The 24432-nt window shown below is 39.2% G+C and overlaps 1 protein-coding gene across 2 annotated transcripts; it reads left to right on the top strand.

Moving 5' to 3' along the window:
• The first annotated feature begins 12709 nt into the window (after positions 1 to 12709).
• On the top strand, positions 12710 to 23214 carry pecam1a (platelet and endothelial cell adhesion molecule 1a). Of its 2 annotated transcripts, none has more exons than XM_067616454.1 (15): positions 12710 to 12866; positions 12984 to 13007; positions 14384 to 14689; positions 15952 to 16248; positions 16341 to 16601; positions 16743 to 17024; positions 17164 to 17463; positions 17557 to 17838; positions 19535 to 19667; positions 19812 to 19879; positions 20064 to 20117; positions 20760 to 20849; positions 20974 to 21030; positions 21648 to 21670; positions 22875 to 23214. In XM_067616454.1, the coding sequence occupies exons 1-15, from the start codon at positions 12803 to 12805 to the stop codon at positions 23016 to 23018; spliced, it is 2385 nt and encodes a 794-aa protein (XP_067472555.1). In that variant the 5' UTR covers positions 12710 to 12802; the 3' UTR covers positions 23019 to 23214. The 2 variants fall into 2 exon arrangements, with proteins under 2 accessions (XP_067472555.1, XP_067472554.1); XM_067616453.1 differs by having other exon boundaries at positions 22872 to 23214.
• Positions 23215 to 24432: the final 1218 nt, after the last annotated feature.

The raw sequence follows: 24432 nt of genomic DNA, 5'->3' as shown, positions 1-24432 counted from the left end.
CACACACACATTCATAGTACATTTTATTTTCTAGTAACATGCTGTGATGATTTCATGAAGTGACAAGCTGGAAAAATAGGACAATGGCGTACACTCTTATCATCATTATTCAACATGTTCAGTAGTTGGAAAAGCCTTACAGACACATTTGAGAACCTGAACCTTCTCTGTTTTTGTATGGAAGATAACACCATAGGTACGAGTGTGTAAATCACTTGTGCAATCTATTTATCTTCTATTTCTATTTATTTATTTATTTTCGATTTATCTTTTCTTTATTTCATTTAACAAACAGGGCAAGCAGCTGAATCCAACCTTCAGTTTCATCAAAGTTTCAGTTAGTTTATATAAACCATACACACAAATGTAACAAAAAAAAGTAAAAAGAACATTATGGCTGTTACAACAGGTGTGTGTGGTAGAAAGTAGAGTGTGTGACACACAACTACACACACACGCACACACACGTCAGATATTAAAAAGGGTAAGATGAAACCATAATGTGTGTGGGGGGTGCTTTAGGACGACATGGAGGGAAGTGTCAATGGTTTAAAACAATGAGATTTTTTTTCAAGTTAATTGGAAGCCGACGCAGCATGTCCCTGCCTTGTTCTGCCTCCCTCCCACATGGTCTCCTGCACCACCAGGCCTCTTTGTGGAAACTAAATCTGAGCCACTTGCAAGGGTCTCTGTGCTTTGCTGGAGTTGAAAGACCCTGAGTGAAGGCTTTTCCCTTGAGCCCCTGGGGGAAGTCAGCATGGGTTTTCACATGGAGTATCTGAGAGATTGAAGATTACTTTCTGGTGTCAGTTTTTCCAAATTTTTCTTACTTTCTCTTCACATTTCTCCTTGTGCTTTCATTGTGAGCCCACCAGGGCCAGTTATTTGAAAATACACTAATTAGACTTTCATAATACCCCTTACTTTATTTATAATGGAAATGTTGTCATTGTGTGGATCACTGTGATACCAAATTGGTTATAGTTACACTTGGAAAACAAGACAAGACACCTTATTTATCCAGCATGTTTCATTACAGGAAAACTCTGTGATTTACATTAAAGGGAAAATTCACTGTTTTGAATATGATGATTTCTTAAAACTAGGTCACCTATGAAGTAGGAATGTGCAATTATTTTTTGAAATTGGTGCCTTATGACTAAAGAAAACTGAGAAAAAAGCTGTAGATTCCCCAAACCGCTCTTAAGGGGGAATCCTACAACAACCAGAATGCATTGCACGCTTCCCATCCAATCAGCTAACTGACTCTTCCGATGGTGTGTTTACAGCCAGCAGAGCAGCCATTTAGCAAAGACTAAGTTAGTGAGCAGTTATATATCTTAACAGAGGCTAATTTTAATTTACAAAACATTTTTCCTCATCAAGTCTGGATATATCCTACCAGTGTGCAAGGATTATAAAACAAACGGCGCACTGGATCAATGCAAACTTACCAAGAGCTTTAACGTTACACAAGCCTGAATGCTGCCAGAGCTGCCGGTGGATAGTCAAAAGCCTCTGAGTCTGTCGTCTCCAAAGATTGCAAAGTTTGTTGCAGAGCAGAGTTTTCTGTTCTGTCTCTATTCTCTCTGCACCAGGCACCAGTCGATGCAGCCACCTGTCCAGCTGCAGGCGCCTCTCTCTCAGCTGCTGCTGTAACGAAGCTCCAGCCCGGTGGTCGCTTCTTGCTCCACACTGTGTTGAGTTATATTCCACAGCACAATTTTCGGTTTCATATCATGAAACTAGTTTTCTTTCAAATATACTGATATTTTAAAGTATTTATTGGTTAGATATTTTAGTGTCTGCTTTTCCCTATCACTAGCGTAGCATGATAGGTCTGTGTTTCAGGAGACCCACATTTGACTGTCCTTGAAGGCACCACTACTGACATAGCCTGTAGTTCTTCCTTGCCCCCAACTACATCACTTTACGTGTCAAATGACAGCACTGATACTGGAAGAACAGCAGATTTTGCAGCTGCGCCCTAGAGACACAGAGAAAAACAAGTGTGGTTATGCAAAATGGTCCTTTAAAGTGTATACAGCAACAAGTGACACAAGATTATAGTAAATAAAATATAAGAACATACAACACTGGCAACCAGCCACCCTCCAAAAGACACTAACAAACCACTAACCCATCTCACAGACAAAAAAACACACACACATAATAACTAATCACAGGCCTGAGAAACCAGAAAACTTTTCAGTTCACTTTTGAATGTGCACCCAGTTGTGATTTCAGGTCATCTTCAGTTCAGTTTGTTCCAGAGAACAAACAAGTAGCCAAAAGTACCTTCCCCAGATCTGGATCTTGTTCTAGGTACAGGTACAGATAGTACCTAAGGCAAGTATTTCCAATTATGTCCAGTTGATTTCAACTTAAAAAGAGACAAGAGACAATAAGCTTTGCAAGAACATTTATTTCTGGTGAGGCTGCTCCAAACTCCCCATTTTACCCAACAGTCACTGCATCTTGATGCAAAGAGACTGCTTTTTAAGATCAATGTGATTAAGTTGAGTGTGGTTGAGTTAACTTTATTGGCATAACAACAAATGTTGGTTATGGCTGATACAAGCATGATAAAAGTTTCTTCTTTAAATGACTCCACTTCCATATGCACCCTGGATGCTTGTACACTTGTGCACAGAGGTCATGGTATGCTGTTTTTTCTGTAAATTGTGCTGACTACCTTGATAGAGGTTATGCCCATAGTGTGAGCATAAGGTCACCTAAGAGGAGCCATGCAAGATAAATGCAAAATGCAAAATACAAAATACTATCTATTTTATCAGATGTTCACATATCCTAACATTAAAGGATAGGTTCACAATTTTCAAGTCTATCTTAAAACAATAGTGAGGTGTCCAAATTAACATTGACACATTTTTGTTGCGTTCCTCCTGTTCATACTGGCCATTAAGAGATCCTTCCTAATGTAATTCAATGTAAGTGATGGGACAAAGCCACAGTCCTCCTTCAGTACAAAAATATGTTCAAAGGTTTATTTGGAGCTAATATGAAGCTTCAGCTGTCCAAATTATTCAAATCAAGTAGATATCTTTCAACGTTACTGTCTTTTTAGTGCCAAATTCCCACTTTCTACTACAATCCTTCCACTGCAGCTGAACAGGAGAAAACTGCCCCTCAAGACACAAATAGGGAATTTTTTTTACTAAAAAGGCTGTTACTGTGGAAGATATCCACTTTATTTGACTAACTCAGACAGCTAAAGCCTCATACTATCTTCAAATAAATTTTTAAATACATTTTTGCTCAAAACAAGGACTATGAATTTTGTCCTCCATCACTTACATTGTAAGCGCATTTGGAGGGGAGCTTCTAATCATCAGTATGAGCAGGAGGAATTAGCAAAATCTGTTTCAATGTTCATTTGGGCACTTGAATACTGTTTAAGACAAACTTGAAAAATTGTGAACCCATCCTTTAATGGTCAGAACACTAGACCGGCAGCAAACTTCAAACTGAAAGACATCACTCAGACTGAAAACAAACTACCTCTGTGGCTGTGTGTGTGATGGAGAGGTGGCTGGATACCAAATAGGTAACACAGCATGTGATGCCCCCTAATGCTCTCTCATGCACCAGGGGCCCAGCCCCCCTCGTCGCCTTTCTTTTTTACCTCATCTAACATCAGTTCATCCTTTTCCTGTGGTTGGTCCTATTAAACTGCTGAAATCAAAGGAATTCATCCCCATCTTTTCATCCTCTTGACGTTTGCAGACAAAGGTAGACAGGCCCTCTGACAGCTACTCATTATCAGCAGAGCCGTTACTATGGTTACCATTTCATTATATTCCGGTCAAAAATGTCTCTAATTATTCTTAAACAAAATCACTGTCATTCACAGAATAGTTTCTGTGCTTGGATGTGCTAGAAAGCAGCACCAAGGTCACCTTTTCACATACCTCTTTGTCTGTATTTTTCTTTTCTTTTTTTTTTTTTTTTTTACTGTAAATGTTCCTGGCAGACAGGAAATGAAAAGAAGGAATGCAACACCCAATTAAGTCAAATTTGAATGGCTGGAATAAAGTTTCAAAACCAATAGTTTATATAACATGTTTTATGCCTGAATACCAACACTGCCAAGGCCTGGAGAATTCCTATTGTCTGATGTTTTAATGCGTAACAACATGTTCAGACTACTCGGTAGTGTCAGTAGTCAGGTCTGTCCTATTATCTGCTCACTAATTATTTAAGAGAAAGAAAAAAAAGGTCAAGGTCAAGGAAAGAAATGTCCCTGTTAAGCTGTTTTTTACCTGCTCTTCGTCCTCCTCCACTATCCCTTTTTTCTCCATCTGTCCAATCCGTCTGCATCCTCTGTTGTGTCTCATTTCCATGTTGGGGCTGAGAGACATTCACCTCCACTTAGCACTGTAATCAGTCTCCTCAGGCTGAACAGACAGTCAAGTGCTGCAGTTCATGTGTTCTCTCTCCACCACCTATTCTTTCTTTTCTCTCCCTTTCATTTATTCCTTCCTCCCAGTGAGTCCTCTCAGTATTGATAAAGGCCTTGGGCTGTGCAGTCACATTAATTGGATTTTAAAATAGAGCAAAGATTTTATTTAAAGTCATCAATAACTGAATTAAGACATATGTTGTGTGTGTGGGGTGGGCGGTCTTTGCATATCATCCTGAGCTTGAAGTTTGAGTTGAGCAAATACAGTGTGCACTTTTGGCGATGAAATAAAAAGTAAACATTGTGAAATTGAACAAATATTCTTAACATACTGTAGGTATCCTGAGAGATAGATGATTCTTAAATCAAATCCGGTTTTACTCATGCTGGGTCTCTCCTGTAAGACTGTAGTGGAAATATGAATAACTTCTCTGTCCTGGCTTAATTACTGGGGAACCTGATGCTGTAATTCCTTTAAACAAAGCGTAGCGCAGTTGAGTATAAGTTTGATACAAGTTTACAGTCACAAATTTTTGAGAAGATTTAGAAAAGTGAACAAAATTAACTTAGATGGTTTCTTGAGGCTAGTTTAATGGAAGTAACTTTAAGCATTGCGTGACTGGGAGCCAATCATTCATTAGAGTGAGCGAGGACAGAGCAGTTCTGACCAATGGAGGCGTAGGAGGAAGGTGCGTCAATCATTATGACTCTTGTCTGTCAGAGGAGCAGAGGAGGAAATAGTGTGGCGTTGTTGTAGAGCCACAAAGTCAAAAGAAGGAGGGGGGTGAGGTGGATGTATGAGTCAACAAAATATCAGAATTATGGAGAGCTGCTGTTTGCTTCCTGTTTCCTGGCGACAGTCAACATTGTTTTTGTGCTTAAACCCAAAGAAACCTTAAAGATGCCCTGTGGAGTTTTCTTGCAAAATCAAACATAAGTCATGTTACCATTCAGTGTTACTCACCAAAATGCATTGTGTGTATCTTTGAGGTATAGAAAATTAAACATGAAAGTCATGAAACATTTGTAAAGCCAATTTTATTTATTTATTTTTTTATGAATCTTTGTCACCTGTGAGTTTGTGCATGTGTGACACAAACAAAATGAGGACCCACTCGTGAAAATATTGCTGAAAAGTGTTATTTGTGGTCAAAAACTCTATGGGGTACCTTTAACCATAGTGTCCTGCTGATAGCGGGGTCAGATCAGAAAATTTTTATATGTGTCAGTCTGGCAGGCCATTAGAAACAACATATTTTGTCATTTAATTTGGAAAATATCAAAGTTTTCTGTTTTAATTTGTTTTTTTAATTAACTGGGTCACCGTTACAATCCATTCCTCTATCAGCCCAGCTACCACCTGAGCAAGCTACACATTTTTCAAACATTTTTCAGTCCTACAGTTCATGAATGTTTGATACATAAAAGAAGACTTTATGTCCATCAGCAGTTTTAAATCCTTTTTCAGTAGTTCAGAACCGCACACCATACAAAATGTCATTAGTTTCCACATATACAACAGCAGAAAATATGACTTTTTGTTTGACCGGCTTTCTAAAGAAAAGAGTGGCACTAAGACTGCGACAATTTCTGCTCCACTGAAAAACTACAGACACTTAAAAAGCATGTTGTAATTTTTTCAGCATTTTGCTCATCAAGAGGCGGCATAGGTTAACTGTAAGTCTTGAACATCCATTTTAACTTAATTTTGTCAGTTTTTTCCAGCTAATTAGTGTTCCTCCCAAATGAGACACATTGTTCTGCTACAAAGGCCAACACCAACAAAGGCTGGGAGTTATGTAATGTTTCTTGCTAACTTACTGTAATAAATGACTTACTCCCCTCTTCCCTTTCACCGTAAAAACACATCTCTCCAACTGCTACTCTCCTGTGTGCTGATATTTACCTTTTTAAAATGGGCTGTTATTGACATTTACTGAGAAAATAAGTAAAAATGTCAAGCCTTGCACCCCCAGCTGTATTCCTATCTGTATTTGCAAAGCAGTTTCATGTTTCAACAGTGCAAAAAAGCTCAGAACTTTATAAAATTTGCATTTGCAGATTGAAACATTTCAGTTATCCTGTTGCCAGTAGTGGCAGGCAGACAGTAACAGTTTAGAAAGTCCTCTGTCATGCTGAGACAGGCTCATTTTTCCCCTCACTCATACACACACACACACACACACACACACACACACACACACACACACACACACACACACACACACACACACACACACACACACATTTACAGTTTCTATAACTTAACAAGTCCTGAACAAAACTGGAGGAGCAATGTGATTGCACAGAGGAGCTGTTCTTTTGTTTTTATCCGATGAATGAACATAATGCTCATATTGATTGTGAGTGGGTCCTCCCAGATGCCCTTCCAACCACAGAGTTTTAACAAAGCTAAGCACTGAGGTTAAATGCACACTTTAATCAGAACTATCATAATTAACCGAGGTAGCCCTCTGCTCTTGTGGGGGTTGATAACTTCACTGGCTTACACTACAGTGACAGGCCAAACTGTGTGTGTCTGTGTGTGTTTTAATTCAGTTTTTACCAGGAACAGCTACAATCCAAATAGACATTTAAACACTGGATGCAAAAACATCTTCTTTTATCAGCCTCTTAAGTTGGAGTACTGATCAGAGTAAAGTGCTGACACACTAAAGTCAAGAAGATTCTGCACAGCGATGAGGGAAGGAGGAGACGATCCATCATGCAGGTCTATTAAGATGAACCAGCATCCATCTCATAATGTACGGCATGAGAACCCAAAGAAAGCCTCACCTCCCTGGAGAGCCTCTGTTCTGAGGAGGCTATTTAGAGCTTTTCTCCTCACTCCATCCACACTCACACAGCTGTTACCTGAGGCTCCTGGTCTGCATTGCTTTCCAAATCTGTGTCAAACTAGACTCTCTAATTTTTGGTTCCAACTGTGGTACAGAAAGGCCAGTGGTTGTGAGTGGATATTGGCTTGATTGCATGAAACCCATACTGTAGCCCTACCTTCATCAGCAGAGGAAAAAACAAACTTATTGCAACACAATGGGAGTTATTCGACAATGCATTGCATTGTTCTACAGTTTACCTCACAATCAACCAAACGGAAGACAAAATTATGACTTCATAGGGCAACTATAAACAGAGTTGTCAGGTTCCTTCTGGTAGTATTATAAACCGTTGTGCAGTGTTCTAACATCTCATTTAGACACTTTTCTCAACACCGTACTGCTTCCAATCTGAGAACCCAAAAAGTCACTTAAAGTTTAATTTATATACTGTTATGATGTTGGATGTCCATGTTAAACATAGTCAAGTTTCAGCCAGTACCAAACACTTCCTTTGCAATGTTCTTTTCCTTTCCAGACGAGATGATGTCAGCTCTTGTCCATAAACAGCCATCCGTTCTTTGATCTTTGTTGCTGAAGTTTTTCATGTTGTCCACTCACACGTTTTTATCTTCAGGCTCAGATTCAGACTCAAACATGTACGGATGTACTTGAGAAGTTGCCATTTTGTAGTAAAGAATGAGACAAAAATTGAAATCTTACTACCATTGTTTGTTTACATAGTTTCTGGAGCTCTGCCGAGGGGCAGCTTCTGGGAATTAACCAATCAGGACAGAGTGGGCTCATCAAGAGGGACGCCTTAAGGAGAAAGGAGCTAAAACAGCCTGTTTCAGACAGAGGCTGAACTAAGGGACTGCATAAAGGGCTAGTATAAGTTAAATCAGGTTTTGTTTTCTTTTTTTACTGCAAATCATGCAAAGATATACCAGTAGAGCCCAGAATAAAAATATACACCTGGAAATGTGCATGATATGTCCCCTTTCAAAGTGAATGATGTCTATCTGTGTCATTGATTCCTTTGACCTGGGACACACCATGGATCACATGTTAATACCAGATGCAAATGGGGCCTTAATGCTTTATAATGTAAACACAGTTTTGGACATATCAATCTCGAAGGCCCTATCACACCTCAGATGAAAAAAAAAAACAAAAAAATAAACAGGTGGCAATTTGTTTTTACATTCTTTGATTCCTGCATAATAGATAATAATAGTCAAACAGATGTGATCCTCTCTCTCTGCATCTTTTTATCTCTCCACAATCTGCAACTAACCAGCAGGCATCTCAGAGCAATAGCCCCCTGTAGAGTTTCAGATGGAGCTGTCCACATACTGCACACCATGGATATATGTGCCACGTTGAGGAGCGACAAGTGGAGGTTTGAAGGCTGTGCTGTGATGCACACATCCGTGAAAGCTCACTGTTAATGTTCTGCAGCACGGAACAATGAGCATGACTTCTCTGTGTCCCCTTTGTTTCATTGTGCTACTGTAAACCTGCTGATGTACCAGGACCTGGAGCATTGTCTTGATTCTCCCCAGTAACGCCCGGGAGAGTCGGTGCAGAGAGAGCGCTGTCACAGCCAAGCCTCTCTGATCATTTATTTTTGATTCACCAGACATAAGGCAGGTGGAGCAAGGAGGAAAGAAAGAGACAAAGTGAGAGAAAGTCAGACATAAGACCTATTTAGCAATTTTTTATTATTTTTTTAAAAGAGTGTTTTTAAATAAATTAGTGAAATAGAACAGTCCTGATACAGGAACAAACAGACAGTTGGTAAAAGAAAGATGGAGGTGAGGTTGTTTGGGGCGGGTAGCCTCAATGCTTTGCCTTGTAGCAACATGCTCCCTGCCTCCTGCAGGCTGTTGCACCAGAGGCAGAAACATCTCCATGTTGTCCCCATTCTTGGGTCACCCAGTCTGGTATGAGGTGCTGGAGCTCTCTGGGGATGCAGCTGGCTGCACTCTGTCAAAACACACCATGCCAGGGAGGAGGAGATGGAAAGTGGCATTTATGGAAAGTCAACATTTGACTGTGGGTGGCAGAGTCAGTGAGACATCAAACACTCTACAGATGAATGTCTTTTTATACACTATAATGCCATTGTCCCACATAAATTCCTTGCTTTCCATTTGTTGTATTAAACCATTTGCTCCAATATGTGTCCCCTAAAACCATGATTGCCTGAATGTACAGGCTAGATTTCTTACCAAGGTTGAATTGATTACTTGTAATTAGGCCCTGAAGAGTTTTGCCTCAGAGCAGACACACATTTCCTATCTTCATGTCTTTCAATGGAGTGTTTTATTATCCAGCAACATTTCCCTTAGGCCTAAATAAAGTAGCAGTCTAAATTAGTTTTTTACTCATCTCTCCATTTTCTCTCCCTCCTCAGTCTAACATGTTTTACGGGGGGACGTCCTTGTGTAATTCAGAGCAACATCAGCGCAGCTCAGTTTGAAGGGTACACCTCATAAATACAGTAAATTGGTTGAGGGTAGTCCTAAGTTAGGGCTTGTGTGCTGCCTGTGTGATGGAGATGTTTGTGGGATCTACCCTCATGATATCTCTCAAAAACAAAACCACATACATGACGTTGCAGTGGTTGAATCCTAACAGGCTGGGATGCATATTACAGTGTGCAGCAGAGCCACTTCCTGTTTGGCAGACTGAGAGAAGCGCTGTCAGTATAGAGCCCAGGGCAAAGACATCAATCACACTGCCGACCCTGGACCCACTGGAGAATTGACGGTGTCAACGGTACTACTGTGGCCACCATCAATCACTCCTTTCAGTGTAACACACTCCTTACAATCATGAAAACATAGTAAACGCATTCAAGGGCTACCTACGCCATGCACATCCAGCAGGATTAGTCCATTTTACAGGCAAGTGGCATTTATTTGAAAGGAGGAGAAACAAAGCTGAAATATCAAGTAGACTAAATAATTGCAGGTCAAAATGTCAAGTTATCAAGTCATTACCAATATCCAGCTCGCCTGTACACAGCCCAACCAGCCTCATAAACATTCAAACCTCACGGACCAGCAGGATTTGAGTATTTTTGTAAAATTTCTATAAAATTATGAGTAACTCACTGCACAATTAAACTCTAACCCTTTACCAATGCTAATTCAGTGGAAATGAGGGGTTGAGCAGATTATGGCAGAGCCGTCCACAGCAGTGAGCTTGATTACTGTACAACATGCTTCCATGGTTAGGTTATTTCCTGCAATGGGTTATTTGTAGAAAATTATCACAGCCATATCTGACACTGACTGTTGGACCACTGACATGCTGGAGTCTACATTTCTGTTTACAATTAAGATAAAATGGCAGTTGTGGTCAAAGTGTAGCAAAGTAATATAAATGTATAAACTGTAAGTATACAAGCACATTAGAGCAATCTCTGATGATCTGCACGGAGAGCGCTCAAGGATGCCTAACTGTCTGAATGGAGATAATTTTACCCTGTTGGGTAAAGATAACAAGCTGATGAGCAAAACAGCATGTTAGCTTACTCTAAATGAACATCTACCCTGCAGCATAGAGCTAAAGCAGTAGGCTAATAGAAAATAAAGCAATTCTGTTGGACAGTGCCGTGTTGGGTAAAATCAAAACTACCTATAATATTGCAAAAGTCACACTTAGCCCTGAATGGTTGGGGTGGTGGACAAACTGCCTTTTCATTTGGAGCGTTCATCAAGAGCTCTGCATGCAGTAACAGTATGATGCTCCAAATTTAAGAGCATCACCCTGTTTGTGCTCTTGGTTTTCAAATCCTTATTAGAAAACCTATTTCCAAATGCCCCCGTCCTTACCTTCAGTATCTTGCCAGCAAGGCTAGGTAATTCTGTTTTGATCAACAGCAGTGTTCCCAAATCTGTGGCACTTTTTTGTGCTGCTATAACCAACAGAAGCATTTGGAGATGGGTGGTGTTTATTAGCAATCATTCAGACATTTTACAGTCCTTGTTTCAACAGTGGCTCTGGAGATGAAATCACTAACCAGATAGGAAACAGCCTAAGCAGACTCTTAACTGATGCAGAGTGGTACCATTCATGGTTTACAGTGTTAACAGCATAAGTCAGATAGGACATTTTGTGCTGAAATGACATAGTCTCACAGCAAGGTCACCTCTGCAGCACATCTGTATCAGCTCTGTGGAAGATAAACTGAACCACTGTAAAGCTTGAAAACATTAGGGATTTTAGTTGGGTTTTTTAAAAATATGGCACAAATAAAAATGACTGGGAGTATTATGCAGATAAAGCTGCAGAGCAGAAGGTGTGGGGTTTTCAAGCACCTTTTTTTCTGTTAATCTTCAGCACCTCTCAGTGGACATAGATATGTATTGCAAGATGCCGCACAAGATGTGGCAACAAATTTAAAAATCCGACCAACTTCTTGTTATTAAAATATTTACAGGCATGTGCATGAAATTACAATTGCAATCTGTGATATTAGCATTCAACATATTACCAGTGATGCTGTGGGAAGTATACAGTGTTGGAGTGGAGGGATGGCCCCCAAGTGGAGTCCCGCAGCCCAAGACATCTTATTTGATGGTGAAACACATCCATGAGACAATATTTGTTTGTTGCCTCCTCAAGTCTAATTTTCTCATTGTCTGGTTAGTAGATAAACTGAATGATTGATAACCCAAAATGTAGACATCATCATTTAATATAACATTCCCTCATGCTGCGTATGTCTCCCTAAATCACCCAGACACTTGATGATTTTTTTGTACATGTCCATCATATATAAATCATCACTACTCTGCAGTTAAAGCTTGGCAGTTGCTAAGATCTTAGTTTGTATCCTATCAATGATTCAGTAGCTCCATCATAGTTTTATCCCACAGTTTTAGACAAGCGCACTGGAGAGAGGATTCAGTATGGGGTATAAGGTAGTAGATGTCAAAACACTGTATGTTTTTATTATGCTTAATAGATTCCATTAGAGATTGGATGACCCAGTAGGAATCCCTGCAGTTCAGTAGAGAACAGCAGATGGCATTAACAATTTACGAGGTGAGCTGGTGGGCCGAGCAAAGTGGAGCACAGCCTCTCAGTTCTTGCATAATTTCTCATGTGTTTGTTGTTTTGATTTGTCTAATCCTCTAGTTTCTAATAACACCATATGTAGTCATATAATATGCGAATGGCTGTCATTCATATTAAGTTGTTTTGGTATAAATTATGTACGAAACTCCTGAACTGGATCCATTCAAAGTTTCTTCATGGGTCCCCTGCTTTATTGTTGAAATCTCTCTCCTCTCACACACTGTTAAAAACAAGTAAATGCTATATTCCTGAGGAAGGAACAGCCATTTCCTGGTCCGTTTAGCAGCACAAGGAGTGTGTATGATAAGAAGAGCAACACCCCCTTACCACCACTATTGACTAAAACACACAAACAAAAAAAGGCCCTCCCCTGCCCTTCTGGCCTCTTTCTCGTCAGCCCTCTGTAGCTGTATCTTAATCTTACAGCGGTGAACTACCATCATTCAGGATGGACTACAGACCCCCTAACCCACTGCTTCTGCTGCTGCTTCTCATCAGCCTCCTACACATCTGTAAGGACCCACTGTTGCACTGCTTCAAGGATAAAGGATGTTCCTTCAGTTATACCTGATTCTCACTTGTTGTCTCCTGTTTTCTCTTCCTGTTTCTCTACTTTTCTTCAAACACAGGGCAATGTGCAAGAGGAAAGTCACGTAAGTATAACTGCCTTATATACTGTATATTTGACCTAATAATTGGTCCGCAGGGTTGTAGTTTCTCCGGCATTGAAACAGTTTGTGGTAACCTAGTCCTTGCTGTATTAGACAAGGAGGCTATTTTTAGCTCATACACCAAAAAGAGTTATTTTTTGCAGGAACTGGGCATTGTTTTATGCACTCCTGGCCTCCTTGATATTTTCAAGTCTTTAGTGAGATTCATTGAAGTTATATTTAGTTGTCACGGGTGAAGCTGGGTAATCTTTCACATCAGTTTGAGTATGAATGAACTTCTCAAATTTTGAGTAGCTTTCAAATAACAGGAATGTGAATCAAAATGTTAATTTGATTGTTGTTATCTTTTTGCTTTGAGATTTATGTGGAGCTCTTTGCTAGCTGGTTATAGAGGCAGTCAGTAGTCAATAATAATGGTCAAAATTAGACAATAATAGTTTGACATTCGCTTTCATGCCAAGAGTTAGATGAGAAGATTGATACCACTCCTCAATATGAGCATGGTATCGGTGTTCTCTTGGTGAGAGTAATCTGAAAGTGAATTAACATATATCCAAAAAAGTCAGATATTTCTTTAAAAAGATCATTGTGTCAGTACTATTCCCAAGGTCAAGAAAGAATTTAGAGCCGCAACAGTTATTTGATTAATTGATTAGTCAATCAACAGAAAATTAATTGGCATCTATTTTGATGATCAAATAATTGTTTTTGTAATTTTTCAAGCAAAAATCCCAAATATTTGCTGGGTCCAGCCTCTCAAAGTTGAGGATTTGATGCTTCTTGTAGCACATGATAGTAAACTGAATATTCTTGGTTTTTGGACTGTTGGTCGGACAATATAATATAATTTTTCACCAATTAATCAATAGAAATAATCAGCAGATTAATCAATAATGAAAATAATCGTTAGTTACAGCCCTAAATTAATTTCTTCTATAGCGGCTGAGTTAACAAAGTCATTCCCAGCCTCAGCTTTCTCTACATTACTCAGCCCAGTGCCCATACTAAAAACAGTACTCTGAGGATAAAGTGATTGTTTCATAGCTGTTGAGGCAGGTTGCACCGAGTTGTTGTTACTGACGGAGAGCAGAAGCTGGGATACATCAACACAGCTCTCCCAGGGGGAAGGAGAGGGTCAGACACTGTTTGTTGAAGCTTTTCCTTCCTTTAGCAGCTCCTGCTTACTGTGCAGTAGATTGCCAGGGAGTGCCTTCCTCCAGACTTCACCTTTATTGTGGAGAGAATAATAGACTCTGACTCTGTATTGTATCAGTCCCAGATGTTGGTTTTATATAATCCAGACATACAGTCCTAATTACATTATTTCTCTCCACTATGTGTGCATGTTTGTGTGACAGTGGAACCCACAGCATATATTATAGATGTCGTCAACCTGACAATCATATCCAGCGGAACAGTTCAGAGTGGAACACCAGTGACCCTTCGCTGCCTTGTCATCGTCAGTCACGACAACTCCCTTCACCTGACAAACACTTTCCAGTTTACACGGGACGACATTCCGATCCACTCCTATACCACCTCAAAAGATACAGTCCTATATGAGCTCAACCCGGCCAGGGCAGCCGACTCTGGAAATTATGAATGTCAGGTCACAGTCAAGGACAAGAGCAGAAGAAGCTCCAGCCAAAGACTCACCGTCACAGGTAGGGCTGAAGAGGACAACTTGGTACAATATATATTTTATATTTGTATAATAGGGGTTATTTGGTTTTAATTTATTATTTTTGTTGTTGTTGTTATTGTGTTTGAAAGTCCAGGGTAGGATAACAAGAAAAATACTTGAATCTAAAATGCTTCCCATAGCATTGTAGCACTGTTGGGGAAAGTCTATGTAAACTAATAAGGCCATATTAGTAGTTTTTAGTCTAATTTCCTGTCCTTAGTTTCAAATCATACCAGCACAGGGTGAGGATGAATTTTCAGACAACAAAAACTTTTTTGAGTTAGAAATCCATCACTGTTAACATTTTGTCTGTGTTATTATTTTGTTAGTAATGCAGTCATGAGTTAGAATGATTTTGAAAATGTGTCTTCGGTGCTCCAGGAAGCTCCACCATCAGACATTTGATAAGGAGCTGCTGAAATACATTGCATTCAATGCAACCCAGAGGACAAACAAAAACCAAACAATGATGCTGTAAAAAGAATATGTGAGTTTTCTGTATGTATAGCTCCTGACATTTCAATTTAAGGGGTGTTACAATTTTGCATTGTTTTCAGCTGCAGTTGGCAGCTGTTTTCAGAGAAAAAGCTCTAAAAATAAAACCACTGTACACTACCGGCTAAGCAGACACAGCTCATGGCTAGCTGATGAACATAGCAGAGCATTAAGCACCTAAACAGCCAAATATTTCCCCCAGGAGGTGTTAGAGACCAAAAACAGAGTTAAAGAAGAGTGAATATTGGACTTACATTCACCCAGTGGACAAAGCCACAACTCCAAATGAATTATAATGTTTCTCAGTAACTGCTGGACTTGTAAATAAGCAACTATTTGCTAACATGTTAAACATATCACCTTAAAACTTTAAATGTCAGTGTTGCGTTCACAACTTCTTTCCACTGCCACCAAGTGACCAAAAAAACTTACTTTAACAGTTTTTTCAACATAGACAACCTGTTTTAAAATGTCATAATGCATGAGGAATAAGTCTTATGACTTATAGTAAACTTTGGAAAATCAATGTCAGGGATGTAAAGTGGCTCTTGGGTTTTTGAAATGTCTTAAAACATGAGAACTAAAACATTAATTACCCAGCTACAAATAACACTGGCTGTCTTAGTTACTGATTAGATTACATTTTGGCAAAACACACCCAACAGTGGTATGTTTCTCACACCCAGAGTACTGTTACATGTGGATGAACAACAATTCCACCGTCATATTGGGTTTGTCTCTCCCCAGGCCTGCAGACCCCCACTCTTCTGCTGAGTAAGAATGAACTCTATGAGAATGAAGACTTCATGGCCACCTGCAGTGCTCCAGAGGAGAAAGGAGACCTCACCTTCCGGTTTCACCAGAAATTTAGGACCGGAAAGCATCGGCTGATAAAGCAGACAGCGTCCACTCAGAACTCATCAGAGGCCAAGCTGGTCCTGCACCAGGTTGGAGACAGCCACCTGTACTGTGACTATGTTATCGCTTTGGTTCCTGATGCCGGATCCTCCAACCGCAGCAACGAGATTCAAGTTACAGTCAAAGGTGATTATATCAGCAGCAGTTATGTCACCAAGAAAAGATCACATTGCTTCAACAGGAGTTTGTAATTGACTATTCTGAGTTGTGTCTTGCAGTCCTCTACATTTCCCCCATCATGAATGTGCTGCCCTCCTTAAATGTCTATGAGGGTGACGTGATTGAGGTGGTCTGTAAAGTGGTGAATCCACCGATGAACACTGAGGTATTCCTGACTAGGGACAGGAGGATCCTCCAGAAAGCGAAAGTCAGCTTCAGTCATCGATTCAAAGTACTAGAAGGTGACTCTGGAGACCTTGTGTGCAAGGCAGAGTGGGGCAATGTGCAGAAAGAAACCAGTAAAACCATCACAGTCAAAGGCAAGTATCGAATATTCTCCTTATTATCAATTATCTAATATAACATTGAATACAATCTCAAGTTTAAATCCATTTTTTGTTTTCAAAATAAATATGTACTGTATAAAGATTGTATAATGCTTGGTTTTTGCTCCCCAACAGAGCTGTTTTCAAAGCCACACCTGACTGTGAAGCCCATTGACCTATTTGAGGGAGACAATTTCATACTGACCTGCACTGTCTTCATTTACGTTCCTGAGAAGATCAGCAATGAAACTATTCAGTTATCCATCTACAAAGATAATACCAAACTCATCAATGGAAACACATACACTGCTGTGGCACAGCCTAAAGAAAATGGCAACTACACCTGTAAAGCCCAGGCTGCTTCTGTTTCACACAGTTTTGTAAAAGAAAGCCAAACAGTTGTTCTTAAAGCCAAAAGTAAGTCATCAAGTGCATAGAACAACAAGAACAGAAGCAAAAAAATCATTATATTACCACAATAAAGATGATGTTTTTATGTCTGTATTCTGTTTTTTGCTGCTGCATTGAATAAGTGGCTAATTATATTTTTTCTCAGTTCCTGTTTCAAAGCCCATGATGAGTGTGGTGGGGGGAACGCTGGTGTTGGGGAAAAGCTTTCAGCTGATCTGTCGCAGTGATAGTGGCACCCTTCCCATCAAGTACACCCTGCACGGCCCAAACAGGGAGCGTGAGGTCAGGATGGTGAGGAAGCCAGGGCAACAAGCCATCTTCAACACCTCAGCCATCTACAAGAGCTCCGACATTGACGAATTTATGTGCCATGCACAAAATAATGGCAACAGGCCTCCCATGGTAGGACAGGGACAACAGCTGCAAAATTCAACCAAAATCATAGGTGTGTTGGATGCAGGAACGATGACAACGCATTCAATTAAACTGATGTAAACATTGTGGACTGCAGGTTTAACATACATTTTATTCTTTGCAGAGCCTGTGTCAGAACCATTTTTGACCATGCAGCCCAACATGGGAGATATCTCTGAAGGGCAGGACATGACTCTTGTCTGCACTGTTCAGAGAGGCACTCCTCCCATCACTTTCACCTGGCACCACACTGAGACAAAGCACACGCTTGCTTTCCAGAACTCCGAGAAACTGAAAGGAACCTACCGCATCCACAATGTCAAAGGAGAGCACAAAGGGACATACTACTGTATGAGCAATAACCAGGCCAACGAAACCAAACGGAGTCGCCCTGTCGTGATTGGAGGTGCGTTTTATCTTCACTAATAGCATGTGTAATGTGCGTGTGTGTGTGAAGACGACATCAGAAAGGTGTTCAGGGAGCGGTTTCAGACAATGTGACAAGCGCTTTGTTTGAAGCATTCTGAAGTCTTTAAAGTTATAAACCTTAAGATTTTAGTCCTGGTTGATTTGGTGACATCTATAGTTACAGGTGTGAAATGGCTTCTGCCTACAGATAACCAATACCCCCTGCCGGTGTGGATAAGGCACCGACAGATGGCTGTCCTCTACCTCTGACCTAGGTATCGAACGTAGTTCCCAAAATCTACACGCATGACCATCCAAGCCTTGCTTAGGGAACCAAATTCAGCCTGGCTTCTATAATCACCAGTTGTTGTTGAACCACTACCAATGGGCCTATTTAGTCAAATATGTCCTGACAGCCTGGGTCACAACAAAGTGTATTGGTGCAAATAGGTGTTAGAGGTTTGAAAGTACTCCAAGATGGCCTACCAACAGGACATCTCTGGAGGAGGCCCACTCCGATGGTCGAGAGCACTCGCCCGGTTTTATAGAGCAGCTTCAGAGCCCTTGCCTTAAAAATGTAGCCAATTAAACCCCTAATAACATATCTCTCAACCTAATTGTATTCTGAAATCATACATCTATCAAATGTATAGCAGCATGTTGACCTCAGTCATTAAATCTAAACCATTACCTTCCTGTTATTCAATAAACACTACAAGATTATCCTTAACAAATTTAGTCTCAAAGAGATCTCTCTCCTTAGGGTTTTTTAAGCCCTAAGGAAAAAGAAGGTCCTGCAAAAAGAAAAAGGAACCGAACCTTGAGCCTCTCTTGGCTTGACTTATTTGTATTATGACATATTGTCTATCTGCAGGACATCTGTCAGTTTCATTCTGATGTTACATGACCACAGCTTCTCCTTTGCCTCAGATTATTTGACGGTTGCCTAAGTTTCTTGATGGTTCAGATCTAGTTCAGAACACTTTCCACAGGTTGTGTAAATACCCCAGAAATGGTGCAAGACATTAAATTATGTTTAATTTGTCACCAATTAAAATTAAATAAAATAGTTTGAAGTAGGCTTGAGTAGAGTTTGTCTCAGCCACATATAGTGGAACTTTCAACAGGTGGTAACAGCAAATGCATTGTAACACTGCAGCAAACAGCTACTTACAACAGAAGGGCCAATCGCGTGTCTGTTTACAGTACAGCCAAACAAACTCATGTTGTTTTAATAAATAAGTCAGTTAATAATTAGCCCTTTACCGTTAATACCATGAGCAACTGCAATCTCATTTCATGTACATAGCATGAGTAATTTTCCAGCAGGGCACAGTAATAGGAGTTGGTCACTTGCTGAGTTGGAGGTGTATAGCTCACTGTGGCTGTTCCTTCTTGTATCATTCCTCCCTTGCAAAAATTAAAAACGATCCGCTGACAAAAAATGCCAAAAATGACCATTGTCTTGATTTGTAGATGCTTGTATCTGATTTATATAACTATAGAACCTGAGGACATTTTTATTTAAGAAGTATTAAATATGATGTACTATGTATACCTAGAAGTGCAAGATAAACTACATAAAGCAGAAAAGTTTGTGGTTCTTTGAGAACATTTTGAACGTAACATGCTGTGTTTTAACATTAAATTATAATATAATTCATATCAATCCATGTATTTTATGTATTCTGCAGTGAAGATGGCTGGGTGGAAGAAAGGTCTCATTGCAGTCTTCTGCATCCTGCTCTTACTGGCTTTGATCCTTGTTATCTTCTTTAAAAGACATCACCTTCGATTTAAGAGGAAAAGAATGGGCGAGCTGTCGGTGTGAGTAACATTGCTCATGTTCTTATGAAAAATCTGTGTTTCTAAGGTGAAGTAGTGTGAATTACAAGAGTAGGCAGTATGGTGACACCCAAAGAGTTTCCTGTTTTACAGAGCTGATTGTGTTTTGTGTCCACCTCATCATAGGAAGTCCGCCAGCACCAAGGCAGAGCGGCTGAGCCTCACCCAGGCAGAGGTTAATGAGGTTGCCAATGGTAAAGCCTAGTATGCTGATATGAAAACTGTGCTGCAAATTGTTCTAGTAAACTATTATTAAAATGCCATCTTTGTTTTGTTGTTTATTTTTACACATTAAAACAGTTATGTAGAATATCTTGACAGAAGAAAAATGTCCTATAATTTGAACTGAGACTGGTTCTGTCTGTCCTCTCTGTGTAGTCACTCCTGGCATGATTGGAAAGAGTGTTTGGAGTGAACATATATCAGGCTCTGGTGAGTAAGGTTTTTAATTGTAGTTATACTGTTATTAAAGGGTGAGGCTAGTGTTATTCTACATTTTTCTTATTGTCAAATAAATCCAATAAAAAGACCAAAACCAAAGATGTTTTAGTCTGTCTCTCAGTACTTTCTGACTTTCCCTACAAAATGGCTTACAAATATTTACTTTCATTTTTTTTTAATGAACTTTCATTTTTTTCTCAAATGGAAGTAAAAAGTGCATTTGTTAGGGACTATTTTCAGTGGCAGATTAATACACAGTTGGCGCTTTAGTAGGTATTTACGGCAGCGGGACAATATATGTCGGATTGACTCAAAACAAACTACAGTGGCTATGTTTGTTGTAATGAAGGAACATGTCAGTGTGCCTCATTGATGTTTTGTTTTTTTTAAAATTGTTTTTGGACAAAAATGGAGTCTACAAAGGAATAACCTGTATCTATAAACTAACTATGTTTGACTACACAGACAATACTTGTAAGTAGTATCAATTTATTGTTGGTTTTTGGTATTTTCATGGGATTTGTTGACAATAAGGAAATACACGTTTAAATATTACTTTATGTAACTTTTATACTGTTAGAGAAAAAATATGGAATATTGTGAAGTTTAACTTTATACTGTATTGTGCTCCAGAATCTGATGACCAGCATAGTGTGACCGCTCCAGAAAAACCAGAACCTCGATATACTGAGGTTCAGACCAGACAGGTAGATCCTAACAGAGGTGAGACTGCCTTTGAACATTAATATTTTTATAAAGTATAAAGTTATATCTTCAAAATAAATCTAATAATTTTGACCTTCAGCAAAGCAGTGTCTAAAAGAATAACATGTTTGTTCCATGACAGCGCCAGTGAAGAAGGGAACAGACACGGTGTACAGCGAAGTACGCAACTCCAAGCAAGGTATGAATAACATCCTCCTCTTCATTCAAACCCCTCTTACGTTACAGGGTGAGAAAAATTAGGCCAATTTTTGAAGTTTGAAAAAAAGCGCCAGGAAACAGGATTAGCTCAAATTGTAAACATCTGCATTGTTAGTGAAAGAATGTCCCATTAAAACAGAAGGCCAAGTCGCCAGGTGTCCATTTCCTGCTTTCGTCAAAAGGAACTGTTCTAACAATTATAGCCAAACAGCAAGTACATCCGTTAGGACTAAGTGAGCAACACAATCCATTGTGATACTCATGGGGGGAACTCTTGTCCATTGTTCAGTCATTTGCCCCTAATAACTCCTAACAGTTTAAATGTCAGCTGTATCGGTGTCAACAATGATATAGCAGTGGTGGAGGAGAACACAATATCAAGTTTGTTTTTTTGCTCTATGAGCTGACTTGCCTGTAAGAAAAGACTCTATTAGCATGTACATATTAACTGTAAAGTCAATGTGTGCAACGTGATGAGTTCCCCATTTCCTGGGAGCAGGGAGCTGTTCATGGGAGCGGTAATGACTATGCAAGCCCTCCTTTAATCCTCAGACTCCTTTTGTTTCCTGAGCTTGTCCTCTGGTTTTGTTTTTGCAGGTGTTCCAGAGAAGGCTGATGGTGTAAGTAGAAACACGCACAACACACATTTACGCATATCATGCATACAGTACATGCTCATACTACAAATAGGTTCACACACACACACACACATATACACACTGTGTGGAATCTGTTGTGTCTTTGCTCGGGGACACGTAGAGCTGTTTTTTATTGTTTGTAGACAGGTAACTGAAATAATTGTATTCCGAGTTATAAAAAGCACTCAGTAATGCCTCATTTTACTGGTCCATAAATTCATGATAATTTCCTGGGATGTTTTCCAGAAAAAAACATGTCATTTGGCATTAAGTGTTTAATCAGTAAACTTCCAAATAATTAATTCCAGTTAATTAACCTATAGACGATTAGTCAGTACACAACAGGTCAACTGAACATGCAAAAATGTACAATTTGTCTGAAGACAAACATACAGTTCATCATACATGAAAAATGAAGTTTACAATAGTTAATGAATAATTAATAAATTTTTACACGGGTTCACATGGTGCAGTTATTTCAAGAAAATTCCTTTGGGAAATCAACAACTGTTTTTTAAACTTAACACAACTAACTAAAATAATTAAAATAACTCTAACAAATATAGATTAACAAATCTATCTAATTTTCCCTATAATTTGCGCCAGATTACATAGTTTTTTTCAGTCAACTTTCTAGAAAATACTAGGAAACTATTAAGTAACAGGCTTAACAAAATCGAATTAAGTGTTATCAAACACTCCTATGACTTTACATATATTATAATGAAATCTTAAATTACATTTTTAATTTAGGTCTCAAATTGTTCTAGTTGTATTTCCATGTTTTTGATGTGGGCGTTATTATTTTTTTGTGTGTCTTTGGATTCCAGGATTTTATTGCTAGTTTTTTGCTGAATGTCTTGTGCTTCTTTATGTTTCTTGTCTTTTAACATCTTGGGACTATGTTGGAAATAAGTGTTTTAACTTACAATGTTTTCCCTTGGATTTTGTTTTTGTGTCTGTAAGTCATACAGTAAATTAATCATATCATACTCTCATATCACTGTTCCTGTTAATCTGCATATCCTCAAATCTTTGTTCAAGAGGAACGCGTTGGCATCATGTTATGAATCACAAAGAGTAGTCATCTTGCAACCACCGTCAGTTTCAGTGATCCAGTTCAAAGGATAGAGCTCTTATTATTTCTTCACACAAGTCTCATATTTCATTTTTCCCCTCTCAGCAGGGGTCAGTGGAATACGCACAGCTGAATCATGATACAGATCACCACAGTGACCATGGTAACCACGGCAGCCATAGTGTCCAAGATGACCACTTAGATGAGATTGACAACAGTGCTGTCACCGACACTGCCGACCACGGGGAATGAAAACACAACCCAACGAGAGTATTTATTTATCCGGCTCGTTAATGCAGCTGGAGTCTTCTGTGCTGAACAACCTTAAACAGCCCTGAGCAATTACATACTTTTGGTATTTTTTTGTAGTGCTTTGCAAAGAACATTGCATATTGTAAATTCACTTGCTTTGCCTTTGAGGAAGGGCAAATAAAAATGTTTTTGTTAAGTGTTTGTCTTTCTTAGTTTTCTTGCCAAGATACAGAGAGAGGATGTGTGTAATGACCCACAGAGGAAAAGACATTCAGATTTATATCCTTCCACTGGTGGCAGTGGTGACAGATTGTGAATGGTAACAAAGGTCTTTGAAGTCAGCAGAGTAGTGATATGACCTCTTTATGACGTGGTTGGTAACAAATTCATTGGCTCCCTCTGTAGTGTCAGTGTGAGTCAGTGTTTTCTGTTTAAACCACTAGAGGACAGACTTTAGGCAATGCTGCATGGAAACTTGGTGCCATCTGGCTGTGATCTCTTTTAATGTGAGAAGGGCTTTCACCGAGTTGACACACCATCAGGAGATATCACTTTCATTTTCCATTATCTCAGGTTTAATTGAGTGACATAACATGAACATATTCAAGGTCTGTATATGCTGATATGTTTAGCAGGTGAATCTCTTGTTGATCAGGACTATGTGTACTGATGTTTTGAATGAGACATGTTCAAGACTGTGTACAACAAATAAATAACTGAACATCTTAGGAGGATATGCTATTTATATTAATTAGTATATGAACTCTCACTTTAAGTGGCATAATTTAAACATGTGTTAGAGTACACTAAGTATGCATTTTGTATGAGCCAACCATTTAACTACGGTACTAAACTATACCAGAAAAGACACTTCACTCCAATGTTAACTATTGATGTGAGTTACTTCTCTCCGTAACTTATCTTATGATTTAAAAATAATTATAATTATAAATTATAATTATATATAATAATAATAAAACGTTCTAATATATGGTGTCATTACTAAAAATAGATTATTGTACAAAAGGTTTAGTATGATGCTAGTTTTGATACTTCAGTCCTAAAACCTTTCATATAGTGGGATCATTGTGCATATACAGGCCCTAATAAATTGCAGGACTGATAAAACCTTCACAGTTTCCCACTTCATACCTAAAGGTGATGGCTGTACAGCTTCATAAAAGGTTTGAAAATGTGGAGGTGTCCTTATAGCCTATGTAAGTGTTTAGGGGCCGACATCGCAAGATCTCAAGTTCAAATCTGTTCTTAGATGGAAGGTGAGACGTCACCCGTTGGTTTACATTGGAGTCAGTTTGAAGCTTATCCAGCATTTGTTGTAATAAAAGACCCTTTAAGGAGTCAGATGTTCAGTTTTTCTGGTAAGTACATTTTGTTTTAAGCCTGTTTTTCTAAC

This window comes from Thunnus thynnus, chromosome 17, assembly GCF_963924715.1.
Source record: "Thunnus thynnus chromosome 17, fThuThy2.1, whole genome shotgun sequence".
NCBI classification, from domain to species: Eukaryota; Metazoa; Chordata; class Actinopteri; order Scombriformes; family Scombridae; genus Thunnus; species Thunnus thynnus.
The sequence above is the reverse complement of the archived record's forward strand: the minus strand, read 5'-3'. Positions and strand labels throughout refer to the sequence as shown.